Below are 26,967 nucleotides of genomic sequence, written 5' to 3'. Positions count from 1 at the left end.
TAACATCTGTTATTTTATTTTTTAAAAAAAGATTCCAATACAAGGCCCCAGAGTAGTGCATGCAAACCAATGACCCTCAAGCTGTCACCATCAAATGACCCATACAATCTGCTACCACATTCTGTGACCTGGTAAAGAGACCAGCTTCTCCCTTTGAGTACCATCATCTAATTATGCCAATGTCCAACCTACCACCTGGCTCATGATGACTCAGAAGTACACTTTAGTATCTGAACAGCAAAGACACATTGAGCTGCAAGTCTATTAGTAAATGTCCTTAGTGTATTAGACATGGAAAAATACAAACAAGGTATGAAAACAAAGGCCAACTTCATGTGATATCTGAATCCCCAAAGTCTCTTCCATACATGATCTTTGTCTAAGGAGATCTGCCAACACCTCATCAAGAACTTGCTCACTTTTGGGGTGCCTGGCTGGCTTAGTCGGAGGAGCTTGGGACTCTTGATCTCGGGGTCATGAGTTCAAGCCCCATGTTGGATGTAGAGATTACTAAAAAGAATAATTAAGAAAAAAAAAAAAAAGAACTTGCTCATCTTCTCATGAGATGGAGTGGTTTGCCTTGAAAGACTGCGGGAAGAGTAAAATATTCACATGAGGTAAGAACTTGAAGCTGTGGTTGCAATCCATAGGCCATCTTTACCCTGATGATAACTCATCTCTATAAAGCCAACTTTGTGCCTGTGTGAATTCTGGGAAATGTTAGGTATAGAGAATTCTAATTCCTGTCAGGTCTATGATTATATAGAATATAGCCATAGAAGAATTAAATGGAAGAATATACCCATGGAAGAATTCAATCACATCAGAAGGTTTTAGTTTGGTTTAGTATATTCAGTGTTTTGTTTTGTTTTTAAGTTTAACTTTTTAAATGTGTGGTTCTTAATGCTCTTAGTTACTTACAGATTGCTACCTGGGTTGACTTCAGGAAAAGGGTATGTTCAGTAAACTAGTCTGAAGTGAAATCACCAGCTAATTATGAGATATATTTTCATAAGAAAAGTAATTATGACGGAAAGCAGCATTTAGCTTCTGGAACTACCTGCTTTTTGGTGCAGAGAGTATCCTCCTCTTCAATCAGAGAGCAATGACAGACTGAGCAGCAGGGAGCATGCCAACCATCTGTGAAACCCTCCATAATAACAGCGGGAAGGGCAGGAGAAGGAAGAAAGGTGCCTGTACCAGGCAACATCTTACAGACCTGGTTGCCAACTTCCCAACCCCCACCACAATCAGCAAGGCTGGTAACTGGTTGACATTAGCAATCCACTCATATTCCTTTGTTTGCAAACAGAACAGTGTCCTCCACACACCCTCCACCCACTTCCCATTCCCACACCCCTATACAGGATCTTTTCACTCAGCCCAAAAATCCAACAGATGCTAAAGAAATGCGACTAGTGTCAACACAAATACAGATCACCTTTAAACCACAATGTTTTTCAAACATTCTCAAGACCAGCAGGGGTCTTCCCAGAAGGTAACAAAAGGAATCTCAGCTCTCACACCTGTAACCAGTGAGAGTATGACCCAGAGTTAGTTAAGGGATATAAAGTGACTAGTGGTCAGTTATTGTTCATTAATCAACAAGCCTAATTGCAGGAACTCTACCTAGAGCTGAGCACACTTGGGTATCATGATGTCAGACGTCAGGTAAGGATTACATTCCTGTAAACCAAAGCACCAGAGCTAAAGTAACAATTTCCCTTTTTGCCCTTACTTGATGAAGAATTCAAGTACTGTGGTGCTACCAGAATGATCCTGGCTTGTGCCTCTTCAAACATTTCCACTTCTTAATACTAAACATTGGTAGGAAAATACCTCCCTGATGCCCAGATCAGGACAGGATGACCCAAAAAGGAAGAAGGCTGATCAACTTGCCCTGAAAATTATTTTATCTTCTGACTCAAGGAAGTTTCCACTGTCCTGGCAATGTCCCACAAAAGCTTCCTGATTACAATCCTAAATTACAGACTGGGCCCTCTGAAAAAGCCCAGGCCAGAATAATTTCACCAAAGCTCTAGAGGGAGGTTTCTCTGGGACAAGTATACCATCAGTTATTCAGTTCCAACAGAGTAACATTTGGGTAGACACTCTTCTCCCAAAGACTACTGCCTCCATCAACCAAAAAGTTAACCGCTCCCATCTTCTGAACAGCCCACGGTCAGACCCAGTGATAGCCGGGACTGGAAGTTTAACTTCCTGAAAGAGACAACCAAGGACTTAAATTGAATGGAAACGCCCTGGTGAAACATCACCCCCTGCCACCCCTCTAATAGTTTAGACCCTGGGCTCTCCTGGGTCTAAACTATTGCCTTCATGCAGCACCTCTCCCCTTCCACTGCATGGGTTGGGATGTGCCCAGCAGGGCAGAGGAAGCCCCAGGTGAAAGAAGCCTAATAGGGACAGACTTCTGTCTGACCAAAGAAAGGTTTAAATGAATCCACCTTGTCTGTCTTGGCTGAACAAAGTGCCCTATTTAAGGCTTCCCTATAATACTGCATAAGGACCAAAGACTAGGCAGGAGCACAGGGACTCACGAAGACTGCCCAGCAGAACTGCATTTAGTTATAGTCGGTAATGAAAATTTAAAATCCCTTCTAAAGGGAAAACCCAATTCAAAAAACAAATAACAAAAAACCAACCCAGGAAATACAGCAAATGAATGCTGATTCTTCCTGTTCTGGTTCCCACTTTACTAATATTCAACTGTAGTGGAAAAACCTCCAAGTGCACAGCACGAAACAGCAGATTCCCTGCCCTAACCTGTGTGCACACCTTAGATGTTACCCTTCCCCCTTCCCTCTTGCCCGCCGAGCCCACCAGCCCTGCCCTGCTCCACAGGCTCCTGCCAGGCCCTGGGCCCAAAGATGCCCTGCCCACGGTCAGTGGGGTCAGTCGGTGCCCCCCTTCTGTTTAGCCAGGGTGCGCTTCAACTCCCTCAGGTTCTCTGTCAGCAACTCCACCTCATCCAGGCGGCCACACTGCTTGGCATCAAAAATGTACGCCTTGATGTTATCAATCTGCTGGAGAAGGAGCTCCTCCTCTATGGGCTCCTCGCCCTCTGGCCCACTGTCACTGTCCATCTCAAAGGGGTTGGTACAGGTGGCTTCCTCAAATGGGTTGCCAGGAACAGGAGGGCTTGAGGGCCTCGGGCAGGGATACTCATCTTCCTCATCGAAGGGGTTGGGCGCTGGACTGTCTGGGTTAGTGAAGGGATTCCCTGCTACGGCCTCCTCCTCTTCTTCCTCAAAAGGATTGTATTCTTTGAGGATGCAGGCTGAAGGGCCAGAGGCAGGCTCTGCAGCCGGAGGGCTGGTAGTGCTGTCTGCTGTGGGGCTGGAGGGGTCTTCCTCCTCGAAGGGGTTTAGAGAGGCCAGCTCACTCTGCTGTGACACGGTGCTCTGGGGGAGGGGTTCCTGGCCAATGGCTGGGGGCCCAGACCACACTCTGACCGGCTCGAGAGCTGAGACGGGCGACGGAATCTTCTGAGCTGCACTGCTCTGAACTGGGGAAGAGCCTAGATCCAAAGCATAAGCAAGGTGGTTGCGAGGCTCCCTGCCAGGCTCCAGCTGGAAAGGCCGGATTTCTCGGAAGTCCAGGGACCGAGTCCGTGTGTGTAGGGACGCGGCCTGGAACTGCTCCCGCTCTCGTTCCCACTCCCGCTCACGCAGCATCTGCAGCTGTTCGCGCTGCAGGTCCTCCTCCTCGGCCTGCCTCCGGGACAGCTCGATGGCCTTCTCTGTCTGCTGCTGGTCGTACTCGTCCTGCAGCTGCCGCAGATTCTCCTGCAGCGTGCGCACCTCGTCCGCCCGCCCGGCAGCCCTGGCCTGCCTGATGAATGATGTGATGTTGTGGATCTGCTGGAGGAGGGGGTCTGAGTCTTCGCTCTGCCCCTGACCTCCAGACAGCGGGAGCCAGCCCTCAGCCTTTCTCAGGGGGGCAGGCCCCCCTCGAAGGGACGCCACCTCCCCATTAGCCGTACGAGGTGCCAGGTCACTCCGCCGTTCCTTAAGCCTTCGCTGGGATTCCAGGGCAGCCTGGGGAGACACCAAAGCCGAAGGGAAGAAACACAGTCACCAGGCCGACAGCAGCCATACCATCAGCCGCCCCTATGGTCCCACCGCCCCTGTGCTGATGAGACTCCAACTGCCCACCTCAGGACTCAGGGATCCAACTGCTAAGTCAGATCATGCTTTGTGTGCTTTAGGGGAGAGGAGGCACATGGCCTGGCTTTCAAAAATAAATTCATAAATAATAGTAAGTTAAGGGATAAGATTTTCTCTATATTAGATTATTCACTGGCCACATGCTGGTCTTAAACCTGTGAGGTCTAGTATCACTCGTCTACACTAGAATCTCACCCATTATTAAATGTACACATTATTCTGTTTAATGTTGCATCTTCCAAAGCGTTCTACAAGGAGCTCCCTGAGGTCTGGGTCCCCTGAAATCTGTGCTACAGGGAGAAGTGGCAGCCTCCATGGTATTCTGGATGGGAGAAAATCAGCACAATCTCTGAAGAAATATAGGACTGACCTGGGGAGAAAAACAACTATTCTGGTGTCTACAGAGGAGAGGCTGGAAAAGAACAGAAGAGAGATGCAAACCGGAGAGCATGAGAAGTTCTGGCTTACCACGACCTCACAGAGGACCCCTTGGAAGCCTGGGGCAGACTCTGTGCCCAAAAGGCTGCCAGCAGCATTCACTTGCCTGTCTCTCCAGGATCCTCTTCCTCTCCATTTCCTGCTTCCTTTTCTTTTTCAGTTCCTCAAACTGTTCTCTGGTTGGCAGTGACATCAAACCAAGCAACTTTTCCTGTAGGAAGCCACAGACAATTTTATGTTTTAATCCTTTTAGGAAGAACATCAGCCTAATGAAGTCTGTTTGTAAGCCTCCATCTGAGCCCCATGCACGCCCGCTACCCCTTCCCTGCTCTATGTTTCTCCACAGCACTTTTCACTATCTTCTAAGCTATATATTTTAGTTACTTCTGGTCTATCCCCATCTAGAAAGTAAATTTTACAAGAACAGGGGTGTCTTTTTTCATGGCAGGAGACCCAGCACCTAGAACACTGCCTGGTACACAGTAGGCACTCACCGCATGACTGCTGAATACACCACTAATCAAAAGGACAAGGGGCCTGGGCGCCTGGGTGGCTCAGTCAGTTAAATGTCCAACTTCGGCTCAGGTCAGGATCTTGTGGTTTGTGAGTTTCAGCCCCGTGTCGGGCTCTGTGATGACAGCTCCGAGCCTGGAGCCTGCTTTGGATTCTGTGTCTCCCTCTCTCTCTCTCTGCCCCTCCCCTCCTCACGCTCTGTCTCTGTCTTTCAAAAATAAATAAACGTTAAAAAAAAAAAAAAAAAAAGGACAAAGGGCCCACTTCTCTGCAATACAGTGTTGGAAAACTAAGCCAACAGGGCTCTACTAGATCACCCTGTCATGCAGCCCCAGAGGTGGTTCACTGTGGCTCTCCCAAGAGGTGTGCTGAGGCAGAAACAATTCCGCTCTAACCTCCCAGGGTTAGTCAGTCTGTGAACAATCAGCTGTCTCCTCCCAAGCAATGGCCCAGGAAGAGTCCCTTAGGAGCTCATCCTGAGGAAGAAATGGCATGTATAAGTATGTCTGTCAGGCAGTATTCATACAAGCAAAACACGGGAATCTATCAGATACCTGGTGAAAGGAGGTGAGTAAAGGATGGTGCATGCAAAGTCATATTCTGTAGCCATTCAAGTGACAGCTGTTTAAACAAAGACTAAGTAAAAAGTGTTTACGATACAAAATTCAGTGTTAAAAAGAGAAAACATAAATTTGCAAATATGTACTAATCGTAAGTGTTTATATAACAAATACAAATGAAAAAAAAGGAAAATATGCCAGAATGATGTGTCATGGTCCTGGGGACATAGAATTAAGAAGTTTCTACCCTTCTTTGTAGTCCAGATTTTTCTCTAAGTGTGACATGACTGTATTTATAATTTTAAAAAATAATAAGTGTACAAATAGGAAATAAGCCTTTGGCACGGTCTGCCTTCTGAGAGGCAGAAAAGCAGGGGAGGCAAGTGAGACATTCCTATCACCCCAAGATGGCTTTACCTGCACAAAAAGCGTAGCTGAGTATCTGATCATCCTCTGCAGCCGCAAAGTGTTTGGATGTGGTGGAGGGTCCTGGTTCAAGCCCAAGGTTAGGATCTTCTTACTGAAATGGAACAAACATATCAATGTAACAAGCACTGCTAGCCCCAGAGACAAGGGAGCAATCTCTGAGTTGCCAGGCTTTCATGCCAGAACCATCCGTGGAGGAAACAGGTTAAAGACTTCACGAAGTGTCCTTTAAGGCAAAGCCCGTTTCTTACCCTGTGGTTGTACCCAAGGCCCCCAGTACAGCACAGGGTAAACAACCAACACTAACCCATTAAGGGACTGGCCACACATGTAGGGCCAACTTCACGAGGGAGTAGCCAGGGCCTGGTTTAATATTCTGCTGTCACAGTCTTAAACTTCCTAATAATCCCTACTGTGGACTTGCATTGTCATTTTGCACTAGGTCTGCAAATTACATAGCCAGTCCAGCACAGACAGATGGACAAGGCTGCCTCATCTCAGTTCTCCCTCTAAATCATTATACTTTCTACACTTCAAAGGGCTGATTTAACCCCAACAGCAAGTCCATGGTTAAAAAGCAGCTGTTGACCAGCAGAAAGAATCTGGCTTCCTATCCTGGCTCCATCACTTTGCCAGCTGTGGTGCATTTTCTCACCTACAAAATGAGTGTATTAATCCTTACCACACTGGGTAACTTTGGTCCAATACATGAGATGTGGATACAACCAATGGTTGGCACAAAGACGGTGTCAATAATCAGTTCCTATTTCTTTAATAATAAGGAACATTAGAAGCCTTAACCAAGTTACTGAGACGTGTTGAGAGCCACAGCTGGTGCCTACCCTCAGCTGGCTCCTCACACATACTCCCCAGGACTCCGGGTGAGCTCAGGCCTGCCAGCCACCCACCCCCCTCATTGAAACCGTATCTCCTCCACTCAAGGCAGCAAGTCAAACATCACCTTACCTTAAAGCATCTATGAGCTCATACACTTTCTGCACTTCTATTCGAAGGTCACCGGCATGTTCCAGACTGTAGGTGGTCTCCCCAGCACTAAGAAGAAATCACAGAAATGTTTAATCCAAGTTTCATCACGCTTACTGGAGAGCATTGTGTAAAAGGGCTCTAAAGGTTTAAGGCCTTACAAAGGTAGACACAGGTAATTCTCTCCAAGCGGTATTATCTCAGACTTCTGTCTATAATGCAGGGCTCATTCCTCTTCTAAATATAAGTGCTAATCACGTGGAAGCTGTTTTTGTTCTTTTAGTCTGCAGATACCACAGGAACAGATTTGTGCCTAGGCCTCTAAGGACTAGCTCTTACACTCGTCACCAAAATAAATGCAAATGACTCTACTTTAGCCTACTTTCCCTAAACAATTTCATTATACCTAGTAAGACATACGAAGTGGTTTACTAAATAAGTTGGCTACACCACATTAGAGGAAAAAGCACCTGGCTTTTCTCACTCAGACTACGCAGGGACACTGTTCAACACCTAGTAATACCCAGCACAGCATTAGATCAATTGCCCCATGCCCCTGGGTCTCATGAACAATTGTTCCCTACATGAGAAAAGCACTTTGACTCCAAATTAAGAAGGGAGCAGTACCCAGGGTGGAGCAGGCGACTTCAGAGAAGGCCAGAGGTGGCTTAATTCCACTTAACTCCAAGGAACAATAGCAGTCATCATGTGATCTTAGAACTGTTCATTTACAAGTCTGTCACCCCCATCAGGCCCAAAATCCAAGTGCAATAATGATGGCTTTTCATTTTTATATCCTCAGGAACTAGCACATGGCCAAGCTTCATCCATGTCCACTGAAAACAGAAACGCTTCAGAAGACCTTGCAGCTATTAATGCAGCCTCAGCAATGGCCATTCAACCCCCTTTCTGAGGCAGCAGCAATTTAAGTGAAATAAACAGAAAGGACTGCGGCGCTGACCTAGTTTTTCATCTACGAGAAAGTTTGAGCTGGAAAAATCTTGGTGTGCACTGTAACTAGAGGATCCAATAAGGTGGTTTCATCATCTCAAACTGCATAGTTTGCAAAAAGAACATCAGACCAGAATTGAGAATGCATCCACTTCGTCTTGGTATCTCCAAGTCATGTGGAAAATAACAAGGTTGGCCCAAATCTGAAAGCACTCCCAAGGTCTCAGTCACACCAACCAACATGTTTCCCACAGAGCACCTATCACGTCTGGAGTTATCTTGTTCATGACTTTTTCACTTGGTTATGGCCTGTGCTCCCATGATAATGAAGCTCTATAACAGTGGACACGGTCTTCACTGTTCATCGCTACAGTCCCAGCACCTAAAATAGCACTTGGCACGTAGGTAGTGTTCAATAAATATCCATCGAATGAATGAGGGAGTAAAATTCACCTAAAGCCCTTTAGAACCAATCTTTGGAGAAGGAGTAGGAGTTAGACGTCTGGAAACACGTTGAGCAATGGCAGTTCCCCAGCTGGATGGGGAGGCCCATTAACCCACAAGCGTGTCTGAGGCACAAAGCAAGAAAAACAACAGACTCAGGGACAGGAGCCCCATGGGTAACAACATCATGAGACAAAGTTTAGTGCCAGCTCAGACCGCCAGGAACACAGCTCTCCCTGCTGGCATCCAGGAAGAAGATAATCCTGTCATGATTTCAAACCAATGGGCACAGGTGGGAGGAAGGTGTTCATTCCAGTAAGTTTCAGGGAGAAAGAGAGCATGAGACAGGTGCTCCAAGCCAACGAGTCTCCATTTAGGGGAGCTATATACCAGAATGACTTGAGCTGCTTCTCCCAACCTACTCACAGGAAGGATATATGCTCCACTGATCGAAACTGCTCAGTGAACTGCAGGTAGAAACGAAAATGTGTCCTTTCCTGCCGTTCTTCATTCTTGGAATGAAAAGAGGAAGAATGGGGTACAGAAGGTGCAAATAGAAGAGAAGGCGCAGTGGAGGCTGAGAGGGCTGGAGAAACAAGGGTTTCCTCCCCTGACACTGTCTTCTGCCAGAGGCTACAGACATCCAGGTGCTAGGACTGGGGGAAATGGAGGTGGTCTGCAATGGTTTCTTTCTTTTGTGTTTCCCTCCCACCTCTCTTTTCCTTCCCTGTGGGCTGGCAAACACTGGAGGAGGGAACAGGGACTGGAAGAAGAGCCCTGAAGCAACAGCGGAGGCAGGGAGACATGCAAGGGAAAGGATATTTTTTGCCACAAACCAACTGGGTTTAGCGATTCGTATTTTGTAAGTCAGACATTTACAGACTCATAAGTCAAGAAATTCCTTAAGGACCTTGTAAATGAAAAGGTTAATTTTCTTTTCATGTGAGACCCACATGACAGACTTAGAACGTAGTCACTGACATCATGAAGGAAAAGCCAAGCTTTGCTTGTGGGGACACTATAACATATTGCCACAGTAAGTGGGTAAATAAAAACAAAGAAGATAATTCTCAAATCGAAAGCACGGGATGCCATAATTTTCTTCCCTGCAGGTTGGGGAAAGACTGTGGGGATCCGATTCTAATGGTAGCACTTCAAACTCCAGCTCACATATCACTAACCTACAGAAGAGGCAATGCTCCTAAGAAAATGTCAGCATATTTCTTCTGTAAAGGGCCAGATAATAAACGTTTTTAGCTTTGCCAGATAGTCTCTGTCACAACTGTTCAACTCTGCTGCTGTAGTTTGTAGTTATAATCAAACAAATGGGCATGGCTACGTGGCAATAAAATTTTACTTATAAAAACAAGTGGCAATAACAAGCGTTGGCAAGAATATGGAGAAACTGAAACCTCATACACTGCTGGCAGAAATATAAAGTGGCGCAGTCATTTTAAGAAAACAGTCTGGCAGTTCCTCAAAAAGTTTAAAACCTAGAGTTACCATATGACCCAGCAACCCCACACCTACGTATATACCCAAAAGAAATAAAATCATATGTCCACAAAAAGACTTATACTTATACACGAATATTCACTGAAGCATTACTCATCACAGCCAGAAGTGGAAAAACCCAAATGCTCATCAACGGACTAATGGATAAACAAAATGCGGTCTATCCATACAAATGCATTCACACAAAAGGGATGGAACACTAACATGTGCTATCACAGGAGTGAACCTTGCAAACATTACACTATGTGAAAGAAGCCAGACATGAAAGATCATATATATTTATGGTTCCGTTTATATGAAATGTCCAAAATAGGCAAATCCATAGACAGAAAGCAGACTAGTGCCTGCCAGGGAGAGGAGAAATGAGCAGTGACTACTAATGGGTATGAGGTTTCTTGGACTGATGAAAATGATTTAGAATTAAGACAGTGATGATGGTTGTACAACTTGGTAAATATATTAAAGACCACTGAACTGTACACATTAAAAGGGTGAATTTTTTGGTGTCTGAATTATATCTTAATTTAAAAAAAAAGAAAGAGATGACAGGTTGGATTTGGCCCATTAGCTAAAATGTGTCAATCCCTGCTCTAAAGGAAATGCTTGCTCTAAGTCCTGACACCTCAATGCCACCCTGAAGTAGCATCTAGCTAGGCAGGTGCATGAGGAATACTGTCCTTGCTCACCTCCAGATGCTATACTCAGCAGTGGGGCCTATGAACCTGCTCAATCAGAATGACTGGGGTCACGGGGCACCTGGGTGGCTCAGTTGGTTGAGTGTCCGACTTCAGCTCAGGTCATGATCTCACAGCTTGTGAGTTCGAGCCCCGCGTCAGGCTCTGTGCTGACAGCTCAGAGCCTGGAGCCTGCTTCAGATTCTGTGTCTCCGTCTCTCTCTGCCCCTAACCCACTCGCATTCTGTCTCTGTCTCTGTCAAAAATAAATAAACATTAAAAAAAATTAAAAAGAAAAATGACTGGAGTCACTTGAACATGGCTACATGGGACTATATAGATATGACAAAGATTCTCCACAGTTGCTCACAGAAGAAAAGCACAGCCAGAGTTAAGATTTTCATTTTCAGCTACCGAGGGGCTGCCCTAAAGGCAAGAAAACAGTCATCACTGAATTAGAAAAACAGAGGAATAGCTTACTTTAATGATGCTGCCATCCTGATGTATTCAGGAGCTTTTTGGTCAACTTTCTCCATGCAAAGTCGTAATTTCTAAGAACAAAAAAGAAGTGAGTGGTGCTTTCAAGGTACAGAAAAATTACACTGTTATCAATAGAGAGGCATTTAAAGTCTATAGTTTTCAGGGCACCTGGCTGGCTCAGTCAGTAAGAGTAAGAGCATGCAACTCCTATTCTCAGGGTTGTGAGTTCAAGCCCCATATTGGCTATGGCGCCTACTTAAAAAAATTTTTTTACTAAAAAAAATAATACGTACAGTTTTCTAATATAGAAATATGCAGAGTGCTTTTTGTTTGTTTTTACTGTTATCAATTTCCTGATTTACAGACCTCCTTTAGAAGCAGTAAATCTTGCAGGAAGGAAAGTGACAACAAAACTTTTTACCGGATGTTTTTGCAGGGAGCAAGGCCTTCCAGGACACAAGCCAATGAGTTTACCAAGGCAGACGGAAGGAACTGGTTGCTACATTCTTTCTCTGCCAGGTGATGAAAGATACCAGCAAAAGGCATTGCCAGGGCTCACTTCAAAGATGAAGGAAGGAAAAGCACAGTGGCTATTTACAAAAATGAGTTATCAGGTCACGAACTCCATACACAGAACGGATAATGGCTACATCTGCAGCTCAGCACAGGGTTTCATTAACACCATTTCTAGAAGTCTAAGTATTTTCATGGTGACTCCAGAAACACAGCCATTATGACCTGCAGAACTGCTAACAGTGACCATTCAGTGATCATCAGACAATATATAGACAGTCCCCAACTTACAACGGTTATTGGACTTTATGATTTCTCAACTCTACAATGGTGTGAGGCATTGATAGGCATTCAGCAGAAACTGTACTTGGGACTTTGAATTTAGATCACTTCCCGGGCTAGTGGCATGCAGTCTGACGCTCCCTCCGCGAAGCTGGGCAGCAGGCAGCAGCTACAGGTCAGTCATGCGATCACGCGGGTCAACACCCAATACCCTTACAAGCATTGTTATTCACTTCCAGGTACAGTATTCAACAGTTATAGGACACACTCAACATTTCATTATCAGATAGGTCTCTGTTAGAGGATTTTGCCCAACCGGAAGCTAATAAGTGTTCCCAGCACGGTTAAGGCCAGGCCAAACTATGATGTTCAGTAGGTGAGATGTATTAAATGCATTTTTGACTTAGGATATTTTCAACTTTGGTTGGGTTTATCAGGATGTAACCCCATTGTAAGTCGAGAAGACCTATACACTCTTCCTCTGCTCAGGGTTGTGCATGAGCTGCTTCTGCTGCCCAGGCTGATCTCCTTCCCATCTCCTATCACCTCCCTGCGAAACCTTCACTTGGCAATTTCTCCTTGGCCTGCAGGTCCCCCTGGCCACTGGGAGGCTGAGGCAGTCTCACCTCCAGGCTGACGCTAAATCCCATTTTTCATTACACTACGTTCCACTCAAAGTGAGCATCTACCAATGGTGTTTTGGGACTGCTGGTGGTAACGACAGCTGAGGCAACTGAATGGACTTAATAGGGGAAGCTCTATCTCGCAGTTCATGGGTTTGAGCCCCACACTGGGTTCTGTGCTGACAGCTCAGAGCCTGAAGCTTGCTTCAGGATTCTGTGTCTCTCCCTCTCTTTGTCCCTCTCCCACTCACACTCTGTCTCTCTCTCAAAAATAAACATAAAAAAAAGTTTTTTAAAGGGGAAGCTCTATGCTCATGGGGAGTCACTCAAACTCATAAAGCCTGAAGCTTCCAAGTGAGTTTCCCAGGACTCCTCTGGCCCACTGTTTACCTACCACCTGCTCCAGCTTCTGCCCTCACCCCCAAATCCTGCCCACACCCCACGGCAACCATCCTTCCTCCTTTTGCCCCTGGGCCACCAAAGTCTCCAACTTCCTGCTTTCAAGTAGGCAAGGAAGGGAGAGGGAACGAGGTTGTTGCAACACACCCCCAATGACTCTGTGAATTACCCAGGGCCCTAGCTAGGAGATCACACTATAGCCCTTCGGCAAAGACTAAAAGTGATTCAGAGGAACAACTTCCCAAAGCATCTCCAAAATGTGCAAGCGTGTACATAATTAACAGCCAAATCTGCATCTTGCATCAGACCAGGACCGCACACAGTGAGTCACCTCATACAGCTTTACAATGTCGGGGGTGTGCTCCTTCTCATCAATCTGCTGCTCTCTCTTCAGTAGTGTGTCCTTGCAGTGTGTACAGCAGCGGATCCGGTCGTCATCCTTTTCATCCAGAACAGAGCTTACACTGCTCACGCTGCTGATACTGCCCCGGCGGGAGCCATGGACACTGTTGGGTGACTGGCTGGGGCTGGTGTGGGTGCTCAGGGAATCCTTGCTGGCACTGGTAAGCTTATCTGTAAAGCACAACACAGGACAGGCAGCAGTGAGCCCGCAGACTCCAATCACCCTAGTGCTCACAATAGAGGGGAGTGCCACAGGTGCTGATACAGGCTGTCTATTGGCAAGAAGCACCAGACCTCTGCCGTCCTGGGGTCAGGCTCTGCGGTGGGAGAGACTCTCACTGCCAGCCAAGAAAGAGCCACACAATCTAGGAAGGTCTCTTTGAGGCTCTGAGGCCCGTTCCTAACCTGACCCTAACTGCCCTCCTCCATTTGCTCTGCCTCCAACCAATCCAATCCCTAGACTGTCCTGACAGACTTCCCCGCCTCCAAACATCTGACTCCTACCCTTTCCAAAGCTCAGCTCGAATGGCACATCCTTCAGGAAGCCCTATATTCCTTGAGACAAAGGAAGCCCTATATTCCTTGAGACAAAAAAAAAAAAAAAAAAAAAAAAGTCTGCCCTTCCTATCAGTTCCTACCATATCATCCCTCTTAGAGCACTCTCTACTTTTGTCCCAGTATGACAGTGCTATGTATACCCAGGGCTGTTCTATGAATCTGTGACTCTACGATGGTAGGAATTGCCCTTTCATACTTATACCCTGATATATACAACAGGGCTACCCCATAGAAGCTGCCCAGTAAATGTTGATTAATTAGCTCAAGACAAGAAAGGTGAATAGTGTCCCAAAAACATAGCTTATGAAGTCTCAGGTAAGACACAAAGTCAGTCTCAGGGAGAAAGGGAAGGTATCAAGGTAATGTGTGCCTGCTGACTGTGAGAACTGGACAGAGGAAACATCTGCTTCTGCCCCATGTTGCCCAGATGCTCTGTAGCCAACAGCACATGCAGAGTTAGCAGAACTCTCCAGGGTTGCAAAACCACACTAAATGTCCCAGAATTGGCCCAAAGCCCAGGAGATCATCTTTAACAACTTTTAACTAGCTGAGACTCAGAGTTCTGATCCTCTGGTTCAAGCAAACCTTGTAGCCACTGTCCCCATAATTCTCAAATGTGTCTTCTACACTCCCCCAACTATTCTACTTGCTCATCTACTAACCTTCCCCAGGGCCTTTCCACAGCTTTGCTCCTGCTCTTCACTCTACCCAGGTTCCCTCCTGCTCTCTTTGCAATCCTGATCATCTTAAAGGCTCTTCTCGAACATCACCTCCCAAACCTGAACATCCATGCTCTTGATCTCCCCAGCACTCAGTGTCTCTCATATTATGACGTTACAGCCTGTTCTATATGACAGTGAACGGTTTGTGACTTTAACCTCAAAGGGAAGGACAGCCTGGTACTCATATTTTAAGACCTTCTCTTACAAGCTCCACTTCCAAGCAGGGCTGACCACAATTGGGTCAGCTCTCCTGAGTGTCTGACACAATGTCTCTCATAGTACTTATCTCTTTATAAAGCAATTATTTGTTTGTAAGTCTGTATCCTCTGCTAGATGCTAGACCCTTTGGGAGAATGGATGATGTCTTAAAGACCAGACGCAGGCAAACATGACCTGCAAACCAAGACCAGCCTGCTTTTGTATGGCCCTTGAGCTAAGTATGGTTTTTAAAAGGTTGTTTAAAAAAAGACAAAGAGGGGCACCTGGGTGGCTCAGTTGGTTAAGCCTCCAACTTTGGCTCAGGTCATGATCTCACAGTTTGAGTGTTCCAACCCCACATCGGGCTCTGCGCTGGCAGCTCAGAGCCTGGAGCCTGCTTCAGATTCTGTGTCTCCCTCTCTCTCTGCTCCTCCCCCACTCATGCTCGCTCTCTCTCTCTCGCTCTCTCTCCTTCAAAAATAAATAAAAACATTAAAAATTTTTAAAAAAAGAAAAAGAAATGTCACAGAGACCGCCTGTAGCACACAAAGCTTAAAACATTTACCATCTGATTTTTTACAGAAAAAGTCTGTCAGCCCTTGTTATCCACCATTGTATCCCTGGGCCCTGGCAGTGCCTAGCCTATAGCAGGCTTCATGGAATCAGTAAGTGAATGGATGAAGACCCATAGAACATTAACTCAGACAAAAATGTTCAAAAAAATCACTAAGTGGTGATCAGCAAACAAGGTAGTCGCAAGAGGAGATCAGGGTCCAGGGCACCGCCTCTACGTTACCTACTTGCAAAAGGGAGACTGATGAGTTCCATACACTTCTTGCACATAATAGACCCGCAGAGCCGGCAGTGGTGGCGGCGGTTACGGATGCTGAACTTATTCCCACAGTCTGGACAGAAAGGAACATCCTGGTCATTGACCCAAGGCACCACTGACTTTTCTATTGCTTTGGGAAGAACAAAACAAAAATCAAACAAACAGAAAAACAAGCCATTTTAAAAAAAGAGGTGTGATCAGGAAGAAAGATAAACAGAATGAATGTAAGCAAAATTCTGGAGTTACCTCGTATCTTAGCAGACTCGGTATTCGTTCTGTCGAATGCAGTGAGCTGACAAAGAGAAAACAGTGCAAATAGAGTTAAACAGGTGATGTACACACTTTCCACAGGCAAAAGGCATCAAGCAGGAATTTGCACATCTTCATTTCTCAAGTCTCATTTGTCATCACCAACCCCACAAAGCCACAAAAGCAATTTTGCATGAGACAGAGTATTAGCTTTGCATCTGGAAGGCAGCTCCCTTTCCGTGACCTGATTCCAATCTCTTTATTGTCAGCTCCCCATTTAAGCAATAAGCAGGGGTAGGCCAAGATGTGGTGGGTGTGGCTATTGAAACCAATGGAGAATTCCTGATTCTCCACGGTCCTCCTGGACAATGAAACTGGCCACATATTTCTGTCCTACAGAGTACACATCAAGAACTATACCTGCAGGTGCTACCATGCCCATGACACAATCCAGGTCATACACAGCAAGCATTTCTAGGGTCAGAGTAGAACAGAACGACTGTGGTATTAGGGTGTCTCAATGGCTCAGTTGGTTAAGTGTCTGACTCTTGATCTTGGCTCAGGACATGATCTCACAGTTCCTAAGTTCTAGCCCCACATCGGGACTCCATGCTGAAAGTGTTGAGCCTGCTTGGAATTCTCTCTCTCTCCCAATCTCTCTGCTCCTCCCTGATCATGCACTCTCTTTCTCTCTCAAAATAAATAGATAAACATTAAAAAAAAAAAAAAAAATGACTGCGGTATTGAAGATGCACTCTGGTACTACAGGACAAGAAGGCTCAGTTAAGAAGTTCCCACACTAACACTGGCCCTGGCTGAGTAGTCCTCACAAACCTTGTCACCAGTTTCTCAGTTTGCTATCAAGTATCACACACCATGCCCCACTGCGTGTTTGTACTTGGGACACCCAAAAGAGGAAATAATTTGAAGGCAGAAAGGTTTTCCAGCAGCCAAGTAGGCTTCAGAGAAAGGAAAAGGAAAGCCTGGCTATGTGGCAAGTCTGTCAACTGGGGTCGTCTCCTTCAGTAAAACCAGCCCAAGCTAGACCTGCCCAAGCAGGTCCTCTGCACCTCTCTAGGTGAGCTCTAGATGGGGCGTTTTCTCTGCCAGCATCAGACAGATACAACATACATAGTACACACTGTAGAAATAGAATTCTTTTCTCCCAGAAAAGTTACACTTGCAGAAAAAAAAGGTTTTAAAACAACAAAATTTACCTTCTCTAACCTGATTATTAATTTATTGACTTCAACAACATAGTGGTCAATTCTGGCAGCTCGGTGTTTTTTGAAGTCGGAAAGATGGCTTCTCACAGCACCTAGAAGGAGAGGAGATGGGGAGACAAACGACCTGTCATTCCTATGAAAGAGCCCCTCTCCCTTGCTGCTTATCCTCAATGACTTTTACACGCAAGTAGAAATTCTAGTTTAGAGTCTTACAAAAATTCAAAGACAAACAAATGGAAACAAATTTGCTAAAATGTTAATTAACCATGGTTACCTTGGAGGCCACAGAGTACAATACCAGAGACCTCGGAGTACAGTGGACAAGAGCCTGAACCGGAGCCAGCCGGAGCTCAAGTTTCAATTCTGCCACACATTGTGTGACCTTAGACAAGTTCCTTAACATCTCTGTAACTTGGGAGCATTCATCTATAAAATGGGGATAAGAATAGCACTCGCTCCACAGAGTTATTAGGAGGATTAAAAAGTTAAAATTTATAAAGCCCTTAGAGCGCTGTCTGGCACATGAATTTTTGTTCAGTAAAAAGGACACTAACATTATGGGCAATTTTTAAAAATCTCTCATACTTTTCTGTACTTTCCAAAGTTGGCACACTATGGTTTTTCATCAGAATCAAAACAGACCTTCTCAAAATAGTCCCCAAAATGTAAATGCTAACAGATGCCACAGGAGGAGCCAGTTAAACTGATACCTTGCTCAGTCCAGCAGCAAAGACCCAGGATGAACATTCTCACACAAATGGAATCAAGTAGCTTGTTGTCTCAGCAGATCTGAAATATTCCCTCTTCCGAAACACCAACCCTTCCCCTTGCACCTGGCCCCACCCCCCCAGCACACAGTCCCCCTCCTCTTCTCAACCATGGCCGGTTCATTTATACCTTGGACCCTACCTGGAGCTTCTCACATGCTACCCTCTGCATCATCTTCGTTCTTTTCTCCCCTACCATACTCTCTAATATCTAGTTAAATTTAATTTCAAATTCCTAGGGATGACCTAAATATGAACTTCTAAAATCTGCCATTCTCTTGACCTTCCACAATTTTGACTTCGTCGGTTGTTGAAAACAGGCAAATTAATCAGAAAATTGCTCTGATAATTTAACACTGGTAATCATAAAACAGGCTATTGAAAAGCTAATAAGAATCCACAAATTTTCCTACATACTTTCATATTAACTCATAATTATATGTATAATTACTATTTTTTAAAAATGAAGTATAATTAACATATGCTATATTAGTTTCAGGTGTACAACACGTTGATTTGAAATTTTTATTTTTTTATGTAAGTATAATTAACAGACAGTGTTACGTTGTATACTATTATTTTTAAAGCCATTTTATCCTGCCATGATGAAAATGTTTCCATTCTCCACTTTGGCAGCCACTAGCCACAGGTGCAGATTGAACACTTGAAAAGTGGCTAATGTATGATTGAGGAAATGACTTTTTTTTTAAGTTTATTTATTTTGAGAGCGAGAAAGAAAGAGAGGCAACGATTGAGGGAAAGGCAGAGAGAGGGAAGAGAGAATCCCAAGCAGGTTCCACACTGTCACAGAGCCCAACTCAGAGCTCAGTTCTATAACCGTGAGATCATGACCTGAACTGAAATCAAGAGTTGGACACTTAACCAACTGAGCCACCCAGCCGTCCCTAAGGAAGTGATTTTAAATTTTACTTGATTTTAATTTATTTAAATCTAAATAGCCACATGTAGTTAGTGGCTATCCTATTGGACAGTGCAGTTCTAAGATTTTTCTCATCCAAAAAGAAGCATTCCATAGTGGCCCTACAAGAAGAAAACAGTAGATGACCCTGGATAAATATCAGTTCCCTTTATACAGCCTATTTCCTCATCTGTAAATGGGAATGAGCATCACTACCCTTTACAGCTCACAAAGCTTTTGTGAAAGGTGCTGAAGATAATAAATATGAAAGTTAATAGAGCCTCATGAGTAAATCATTATTTATCTATTGCATGGACATAAAATGTTATATTAAATTTGTTATCATTCAACAGTTAAAGGACATGTAAGATTAGCTAGTTCAACATCATGTGGCAGTTTTGGTAACAGCTCTGTTATTACTCATGGACATACAATTCACCATTTAAAGCACACAAATTCCATGGTTTTTAGTATATTCAGAGTTGTACAACCAACCATCACCGAAATAAAGTGTAGAACATTTTCATCACCCCAAAAGATGATTATTTTAAAAGTCAGTAGATGGTATGATAATGTGTTTCGAAAATTAAGTTGCACAAATCAGTGAATGCCTCTTGCTAGACAGGTAATCTACTACGTGAGAGGAGACAGCCAAGTCAATGCCGGAGCTGATGTCAAACACCTGGATTCCTATCTCATTTCTGTAGCTGCTTAGCTGTTTGACTCTGGGAAGGTCCCCATCAAGTGCAGTGAGGATTAAATGAGTCCACGTGTAAAGCATTTAATGCAGTGCCTAACACAAAGTAGGTGCTGGGCTCATTCTGGTCCATTTTCGCCCCCCACTGGGACGTAAGAACCGTGAGAAGTTTAGACCATTCTGGTTTACTGATGCCTCCTCAACTCTTAAAACATCACCTAGGACATAAAGATGCTCAAACATTTGCTGAATGAAGGAACAGAATTTCTTACCAAGTTCCTGGGGTTCCCACATGTAAGGGTCAACCCCTCCATAGCTGAAAGACTCATAGCCCTGTGTCCCCGATTCTGCTCGGTCATCTCCTTCTCGTTTCAACAGCCTGTTCTTGGCTTTCTTAGCCTTCTGGACAAGACCTGGAAAAATCAAACAAACACCATAAATGAGTCCACAAAGAACATCTAGCACAAAGTCAAGGGAAATCTCAAACACAAAAAGTGATGAAATGACTATGCTTCATTTGAAAATTTTTGGATCCCAAATAAACTGCAATGATAAACCCCCAGAGCAATCCATTCACTAGTCAGTATTAGCAGTAAGTTGGTTTATGTATCCAGTATGTAGCTACATTACTAGTTGTTGCCAAATTTAAGAGCCTAATTAAAGTATTAAAGTCAAATTCAATGAGGGGACCAAGGAAATGGAATTTTTTTTTTTCTAGATCTTAATTGGGGAGGTGGTTACATGGGTATATACATTTTTCAAATCTTACTGCATTGCACACTTAAAAACTTATTTGTAAAGTATATTTCAATTAAAACAAAGTTTATAAAGTTAAATTCTACAGTATTAATTTATTTACTCGATGGACTCATGAGGAAACACTTCTTATTTACTTCCAGGATGGAAGTAAACCAACACCTGGGCTGGTGCTCTCCATAATGCTTATCTGTACATACAGTTCTTCTTCCCCCACTCACTTAATGAATGCATGTGTGCTGACACTGACAAAAAGCTTCAAGAAACAGATATAATACCTACAACATAAGCAAAGGGAACCAGACTTGGTAACAAGAGAAAATGAATGCTTCCTGGATTGATTCCTTGCATGTACCAGGCACAAAGTGCTTTCAAATACATTAGGCCAATTCATGCTCACAACATTATGAGGCAGGTGGTATCCCTACTTGTAAATGAGGACGTGACATCAAAGAGGGGGGGAAACTTGCTGCACCCAAGATCACAGAGCTCATAAGGCAGCAGTGCTGGAAGTGGAAACCCCATCTGTTTTAAATGAGAACCCCAGCTCTCCCCAGTCAGCACAACTCAAAAACTATGCCTCCACAGAACAGGGGTTCTGCCCCGTGTGCTAAGAGGACCTGCTGTTGAAGGAGAACAGTCAACTGGTGGGAAAAAAGAATTCTTGATCCTAAGTTGCTCTCATTAATGTTCTTAAGTCTTGGATGACTATCCCTTACTGCCACTAGAATATAGTAGAAAATACCAGGTTTAACACAAAATGTAATTTCTTTTACATTTAATAGATCACTACTTCATGGAATTCCCTGAATTCTGAACTGCTGTTACCTGAACAACATTAAAAACTACCAAAGCTTTTCAAAACTCTAGGGAAATGCAGATATGGAGGGGCTGGCAGGCAGAGGGAGAAAGTGTTAAGCTTATATATATATGTCTTTGTTAGGCGGTCAAGCTAATAAGCAAATTCCCTGATTATTGGTCACTCTGAGATGGCTTTCTCCACCTGGAAAAATAAGGTCCACCGGATGATATTCTTAACAATAGGGGAGAGAAAACAGAAAACGGTAAACAAAGGGTTAGCAGACAGGAAATTGGAGTTAGCAGACACAAATTCACTTCTGCAAACAAAACTAAGCTGTGTCCAGTTAAACAGGCAAGTCCATGTAATTTAACCACTTTAGGATAGAAGAGGATAGAAGAACACACTGGCCACCTTCCCAGGTATAGCCCTTCAAGAGGAGGCCAAGTAAGAACAATCCCATATATCTTTAAAAGCACAAAGCAGAGGAAAAAAAACTACTAAAAAAAAAAACAAAACACACAAAGCAAAAGCCACAGTTAATTTTCAATTACCTTTTCTTATACTTACTGTACATGTGCTAAACTGAAGCTGAAGCAGGGCTGGGGCCCAAACTCACTGACCACTTAATGACAAGTTTATATTTTCTTTCTTAAACCACCTCCAAAACCTGGTATCAAGGTTTGCTCTTTTGGCTTTAATATTTCACTTGACAAAACCAGCAATGTCATAAAATGTCTAAGAACCAAAAGACCAAATCCTTTTCAAAGGACTTCTCAAAAATCTTTGATGTCAATCTTTAAAACTTTACTTTCCTGATTCCAAAACACAGAAAACTCCCACAGAAGCAAGATATCCTTCCTGACTGAAGAAATGCTCATTAGTACTAAAGAAATGCTTAACTCAATTTCTTAGCTCTTCTGAGGTAGAGATAGGGGGAAAACAAAGAAAAACACAAGAGAATTCTTTCAAGTTTCTTTCACAACTCATAAAATCTCTATTACTCTTCAAGTGGATTCTCACACCTGTTATTCCCTACGTAACCTTAAATGTTTTTCCTCTAATAAATGGGTTACCACAGGAAAATGAAGACATTGTCTAACTTCTGAACCCACTAGCATCAAAGTCTTAGTGACATCACGGTATATGACAGCTGACACTCAGACTGGATGCTCATTAAAGGTCACAGAGGTGCTCCAGCTGTCCAAGGAAACTTAGATGAGCAGTTTTTGTTTGCATTCTAGCTGCAGGGCAAGCTGTGATTGGAACACAGGGTCTGGTATCATCAGTGATGCCAAGTGGAAAGAGCAGCACTAGACTCAGAGGTGACAGAAGACCTGGGGTCAAAGTCTACCTCTACAAATTCCTGTGTGACCTTGGATAAGTTGCTCAACATCTCTGAGCCTCACTTTTTCTCTGTAGAATGAAACCAACCACCATCTTGCAGAGTTGCTGGAAGAATCAAATGAAATAACGATGTTTATAAAGGAACTCTGAAAACGACAAAATACAAAATTTTTTTTTTTTTTTTTTTGCTAACAGTTATGGCTCTGCTCCAGCCTCTGTAGACACCTCATTTATCACAGCCCTCAGGATTATGAAAATGTTTGACTTTGTCATGTGGTTAGAAAGAGGTAATAAATGATAATGCTTTCAACAATTTTTTCTGAACTGAAAAGTGAGACATGGAGAGGGACTATTTCATTACAGGGTGCATGTGACTCGCATATGTGGAGGCCAAAGTCCATTTAGAAATATAGGATCATCCCCTTCTCTCCCACCCAACACAGAATTGTGAATACACATCCAGAATCTCACTGCCTTCAGAAATGCTGCCAGCTAGGAGAAGCAGATTAGCTGAATCACTAGGAAAGTGAGTTCCAGAATACTGGCATCATATTTAGGAGTTAGAATCTGAATTCCAGAAATGAACACTATTTATAGTTAAAATTGCTTTGAAAAAATCCTTTCTGTGACTCTTCTACAACCTGAGGCCTGAGAAGCTCAAAAACCAAGTTTAACTTTTTAGGTTGTTTCTCCTTGCTTTTCAACTCTGACCTTCCTTTTCCTGGGCTGCAGAGGACAAGGTATAGTTGAAGAAGGAAGGATGGAAGGAAGGCTTGAATTTGTAACAGGGTAATGGATATACAATGGGCCTCCACTTTCAGAGCTAAGGAAAGAAGTTCCACTCCATATTCCTCACAGGCTGGCAATTAGATAATTCAAACAGTCTAGCGAGACAGCAGAGAGCACAGTGATTACATTTATTAGGTTCAAAGCCACGCCCTGCCTCACGGTGTGACTTCAGGCAAGTTACCTAATTTCTCTGTGACTAGTACCCTCAACAGTAAAATGGGGTCTCACAGTCCGATAGGTATCATGAGGATTAAATGAGGTGAATTCATGGGGAAGACTTTGAACAATGCCTGGCACGTGGTAAGCATTAGATATATGTTCACTACTATTATTATTGATTTACTATTGTTTATCACCTTCTGGTGGCATCATGGAAGCTAATGAAAACCATCCCATGAGTTAAAGCTCCCAAGGACAGAACAGGATAGGCAAAAAACTCACGCCTCTTACTTTTAATTTGCCCTTTGACATCACGGTCTTCCCCAGAGTGCTCTTCCTCATAATGTGACTGAAGCTGACAGAAAGACTGCAGGTCCTTCAGGCACAAAGGGCAAAGGAAGCCCTCCCTGACTTCCCCAGGGTCATCCAGAGAAGCCATAGCAGTGTCCCTCTCAACCCCTCATGCCAAGAGTCGGCTTGATTCCTCCACAAGGGACCAGTGCTCTCACAGCATTAGCTTAACCAAGCGGCACACAGGTGACGGGAAAGTGGTATCATGGCTCTGGGTGAGGTTTCCTCTCTGGAGTAGGAGAAGCTCTGAAACAGGAAAGAAGGGACAGAAAAGAGGCAATTCAGGCAAATTAGCAGCAATTGAAAACTTTCTTTGTTCTTTTCAACGCTCAACAAGATTATTTAATGTTTGCTCACTGCAAGTTTCAGAACACAAACTGCCTTCTCAAACCCTTACTCTGAAATACAAAACCTTCAAAGATTTGAGAACATCACTGGACAATGGCAACTCGCTGAAGTAGGAAGCAGAGATTCCTGAAGATAAGAAAATTCAACTTCAAAAGCAAACACAAAACCCAGGCAGTTCTCTAACATGCAACTTCAACTGGTCCAACTCCATAATTTGTATGCCACTTCAGCCACTGAGGAAATGTCTCAAGTACTTACCAACACACAGAAATTTGTTTTTAAGTCTATTTATTTTGAGAAAGAGAGAGCACAAGTGGGGGAAGGGCAGAGGAGAGACAGGATCCCAAGCAGGCTCCGTGCCATCAGCACAGAGCCCGACACGGCTGAAACTCACCAACAGTGAGATCACGACCTGTGCGGAGATCAAGAGTCGGTCGCTTTACTGACTACCCCACCCAGGCGCCCCCACACACAGAAATTTTTGACTCTTTACCTTGGTCATTTACTCAACCACATATACTAAGCTCGTATACTTACATCACAGATGCAAAGAGTGGGGCGCCTGGGTGGTTCAGTCATTTAAGCATCTGACCTCGGCTCAGGTCACGATCTCACGGTTTGTGGGTTCGAGCCCTGAACAGGGCTCTGTGCTGACAGCTCAGAGCCTGGAGCCTGCTTTGGATTCTTTGTCCTCCTCTCTCTCTGCCCCTCCCCCACTCACACTCTGTCTCTCTCTCAAAAATAAACATTTAAAAAATTTTTTTAATAAATAAAAATGTTTCAAAATGCAAGGAGAAAAAGAGATAGTGTTTGCCCTAAAAAACAAAAGCAAAGCTAAAACCACACCAAACAAAAATCCCAACCTTAGTCTAAGGAGGAGCATTAAAAAATCCAGTGGTAAGGGGCGCCTGGGTGGCTCAGTTGGTTAGGCAGCCGACTTCAGCTCGGGTCATGATCTCGCGATCTGTGAGTTCGAGCCCCGTGTCAGGCTCTGTGCTGACAACCCAGGGCCTGGAGCCTGCTTCGGATTCTGTGTCTCCTCTCTCTGCTCCTCCCCTGTTTGTGCTCTCTCTCTGTCTTTCAAAAATAAATAAATGTTAAAAAAAAAATTTTTTTTAATCCAGTGGTAAAGAGAAAAATCTATTTTGTGTTTTATATTTGTACTTTTTCGACAGTGAACATAGTGGGTTTTTATAAGTCAATAAATGACAGCTGAAAAGCCAGCCTAATGTTCTCACTGCTTCAAAAATAAAAGGATTTAGTGCTTCAGACATTCAGGGCTTAATAGGTTACATTTTCACTTTTACTGGGCCATACCAAAGTCACTTCCAATGTCGCCTCAGAAAAACACCCAGCCTTGGGAGAATCCAGATAAAACCATTCCACAAAAGCAGAGAAACTTCTCCCCAAGAACCTGTGGTCACAAACCGCAGTAGAGAGTAAGAGGAAATGTATGACTCTCAGCTTCGGATGGGCCTGCTCAGAGGGCCTGTGAGGACGGAATGCCTGGTCCTCAAAGCCGAAAGGTAGCCATGACCCAGAAAATAAGCAAAGGAAACACCGGGCCCCTGGTTTTTTCCCTCTAAGAAACCCCATGACTATATACACCCAGATCTCAGCCCCTTTTCCAGACGGTCACTGAAACAGCAGTTCCAGTTTCCTCCCCAGCAAGTGGTTCATCGGATGCGGGGACTCTAAAAGCTCCTTTCCTTCCCAGGCACTCACCCTAAGAACCACAAATCAAACACACACACCCTGCACATCTCAACCCAACCTTGCTTCCTCAAGGAAATGCCTCTTACTTGAGGCATTCTCCCGTGGGACAGCGCTCGTATCAACTTATAATCACGAGTACATAAAATAACTAAGTACAGAAGGCTCTAAGCTCTGTGAGGGCAGAGACTACGCGCTTTTCCCACCACCTTACCCCAGGGTCTAGCACATTCCCTGGCACCTACCACGAAGAAACGCAAGAAAGCTTCATTTGTGAATGAATGAATGCCTGAACGAACTCTAAAATCGCATAACCACACACACACCACAACCAAATAAATCTACTAGAAACCACGAAGCCAGACCCCACAACCATAACATATGCAAGCCCCTCTCAACCCACACCGCGTAAAAAATAAAAATCATACCTACATATCCTGAAATTATACGCCCAGCATGAATGCTACACGGCTACATGCTGCAGAGACTACACATCCCACAGTCGCACTCATCACGGCCTCGACCGCGCACAACACCCTCCACACAATTCAACACGATTATGCACAGGTCGCATAACCGCACACGACATGAAAGACTCGACCCCACAGAGCGGACGTGACAACGTGACACGGCGCACAGACGCCACACCAAACGCTACAAACGACTCGACACAAACTCAGAACCCAAACGCCTCAACCTCACACAACCAGGGAACCAAACGCAAGCAATCGGGAGACCACCGCTCACCCACCCTCAGCCGTATAACCAAGCACAACCGTGCACGCCCCCACGTAACCACACAATCACACAGAGCCCAATCGTCGCAAGCACAATGCAGGCGAAACTCACGGCCCGAAAGCCACATCTCCCACCGAGCACGTCACACCCACCACAACCGCATACATCCCACACCCGCACGGCCCGCCCGTCTCTGTTCCTGAGGTGAGCCGAGCTTCCGCCACTCAGACCCTTCCCGGCCCTCTGTACCCGGCCGCGCTCCCCCTGGCACGCAGGCCCGTCGGGTCCTCCCGTCGGGGTTCTGGGCCTCTGCGGTCCCTCACCCAGCCGCGGCCGCCATCTCCATCGGTTGCTCGACGCTCGGCAGGCGCGCCTGCGCGGCCCCGAAACCGGAAGGCAGCCTGACAG

General features: G+C 44.6%; 1 protein-coding gene across 3 annotated transcripts; it reads right to left on the bottom strand.

Annotated features, from left to right (window-relative positions):
- Positions 1–26,967, bottom strand: RBSN (rabenosyn, RAB effector). 3 transcript variants are annotated; one of them, XM_019433631.2, is made up of 12 exons: positions 26,883–26,967; positions 23,701–24,006; positions 19,832–19,972; positions 17,168–17,268; positions 15,948–15,993; positions 15,670–15,831; positions 13,321–13,562; positions 11,173–11,243; positions 7,091–7,177; positions 6,116–6,218; positions 4,732–4,836; positions 1–4,058 (listed from the first exon to the last, which is right to left on the bottom strand). In XM_019433631.2, exons 2-12 carry the CDS (start codon positions 23,846–23,848, stop codon positions 2,913–2,915), a joined length of 2,352 nt encoding a protein of 783 aa, XP_019289176.2. In that variant the 5' UTR covers positions 23,849–24,006; positions 26,883–26,967; the 3' UTR covers positions 1–2,912. The 3 variants fall into 3 exon arrangements, with proteins under 3 accessions (XP_019289176.2, XP_019289175.2, XP_019289174.2); XM_019433630.2 differs by having other exon boundaries at positions 26,809–26,931; XM_019433629.2 differs by having other exon boundaries at positions 26,725–26,923.

This window comes from Panthera pardus, unplaced genomic scaffold (assembly GCF_024362965.1).
Source record: "Panthera pardus isolate Hobbes unplaced genomic scaffold, ASM2436296v1 HiC_scaffold_8, whole genome shotgun sequence".
In the NCBI taxonomy this organism is placed as follows: Eukaryota; Metazoa; Chordata; class Mammalia; order Carnivora; family Felidae; genus Panthera; species Panthera pardus.
Note: the sequence above shows the minus strand (reverse complement) of the source record. Positions and strands in the feature narration are given on the sequence as shown.

Coding starts and splice junctions, on each gene's coding strand:
- RBSN (XM_019433631.2), bottom strand. CDS start 23,848: ATGGCTTCTCTGGATGACCCTGGGGAAGTCAGGGAGGGCTTCCTTTGC. Junction 17,269..19,831: donor GTGGGAACCCCAGGAACTTG/GTAAGAAATTCT, acceptor CTCTCCTTCTAG/GTGCTGTGAGAAGCCATCTT. Junction 15,832..15,947: donor CGAGTCTGCTAAGATACGAG/GTAACTCCAGAA, acceptor TTCTTCCCAAAG/CAATAGAAAAGTCAGTGGTG.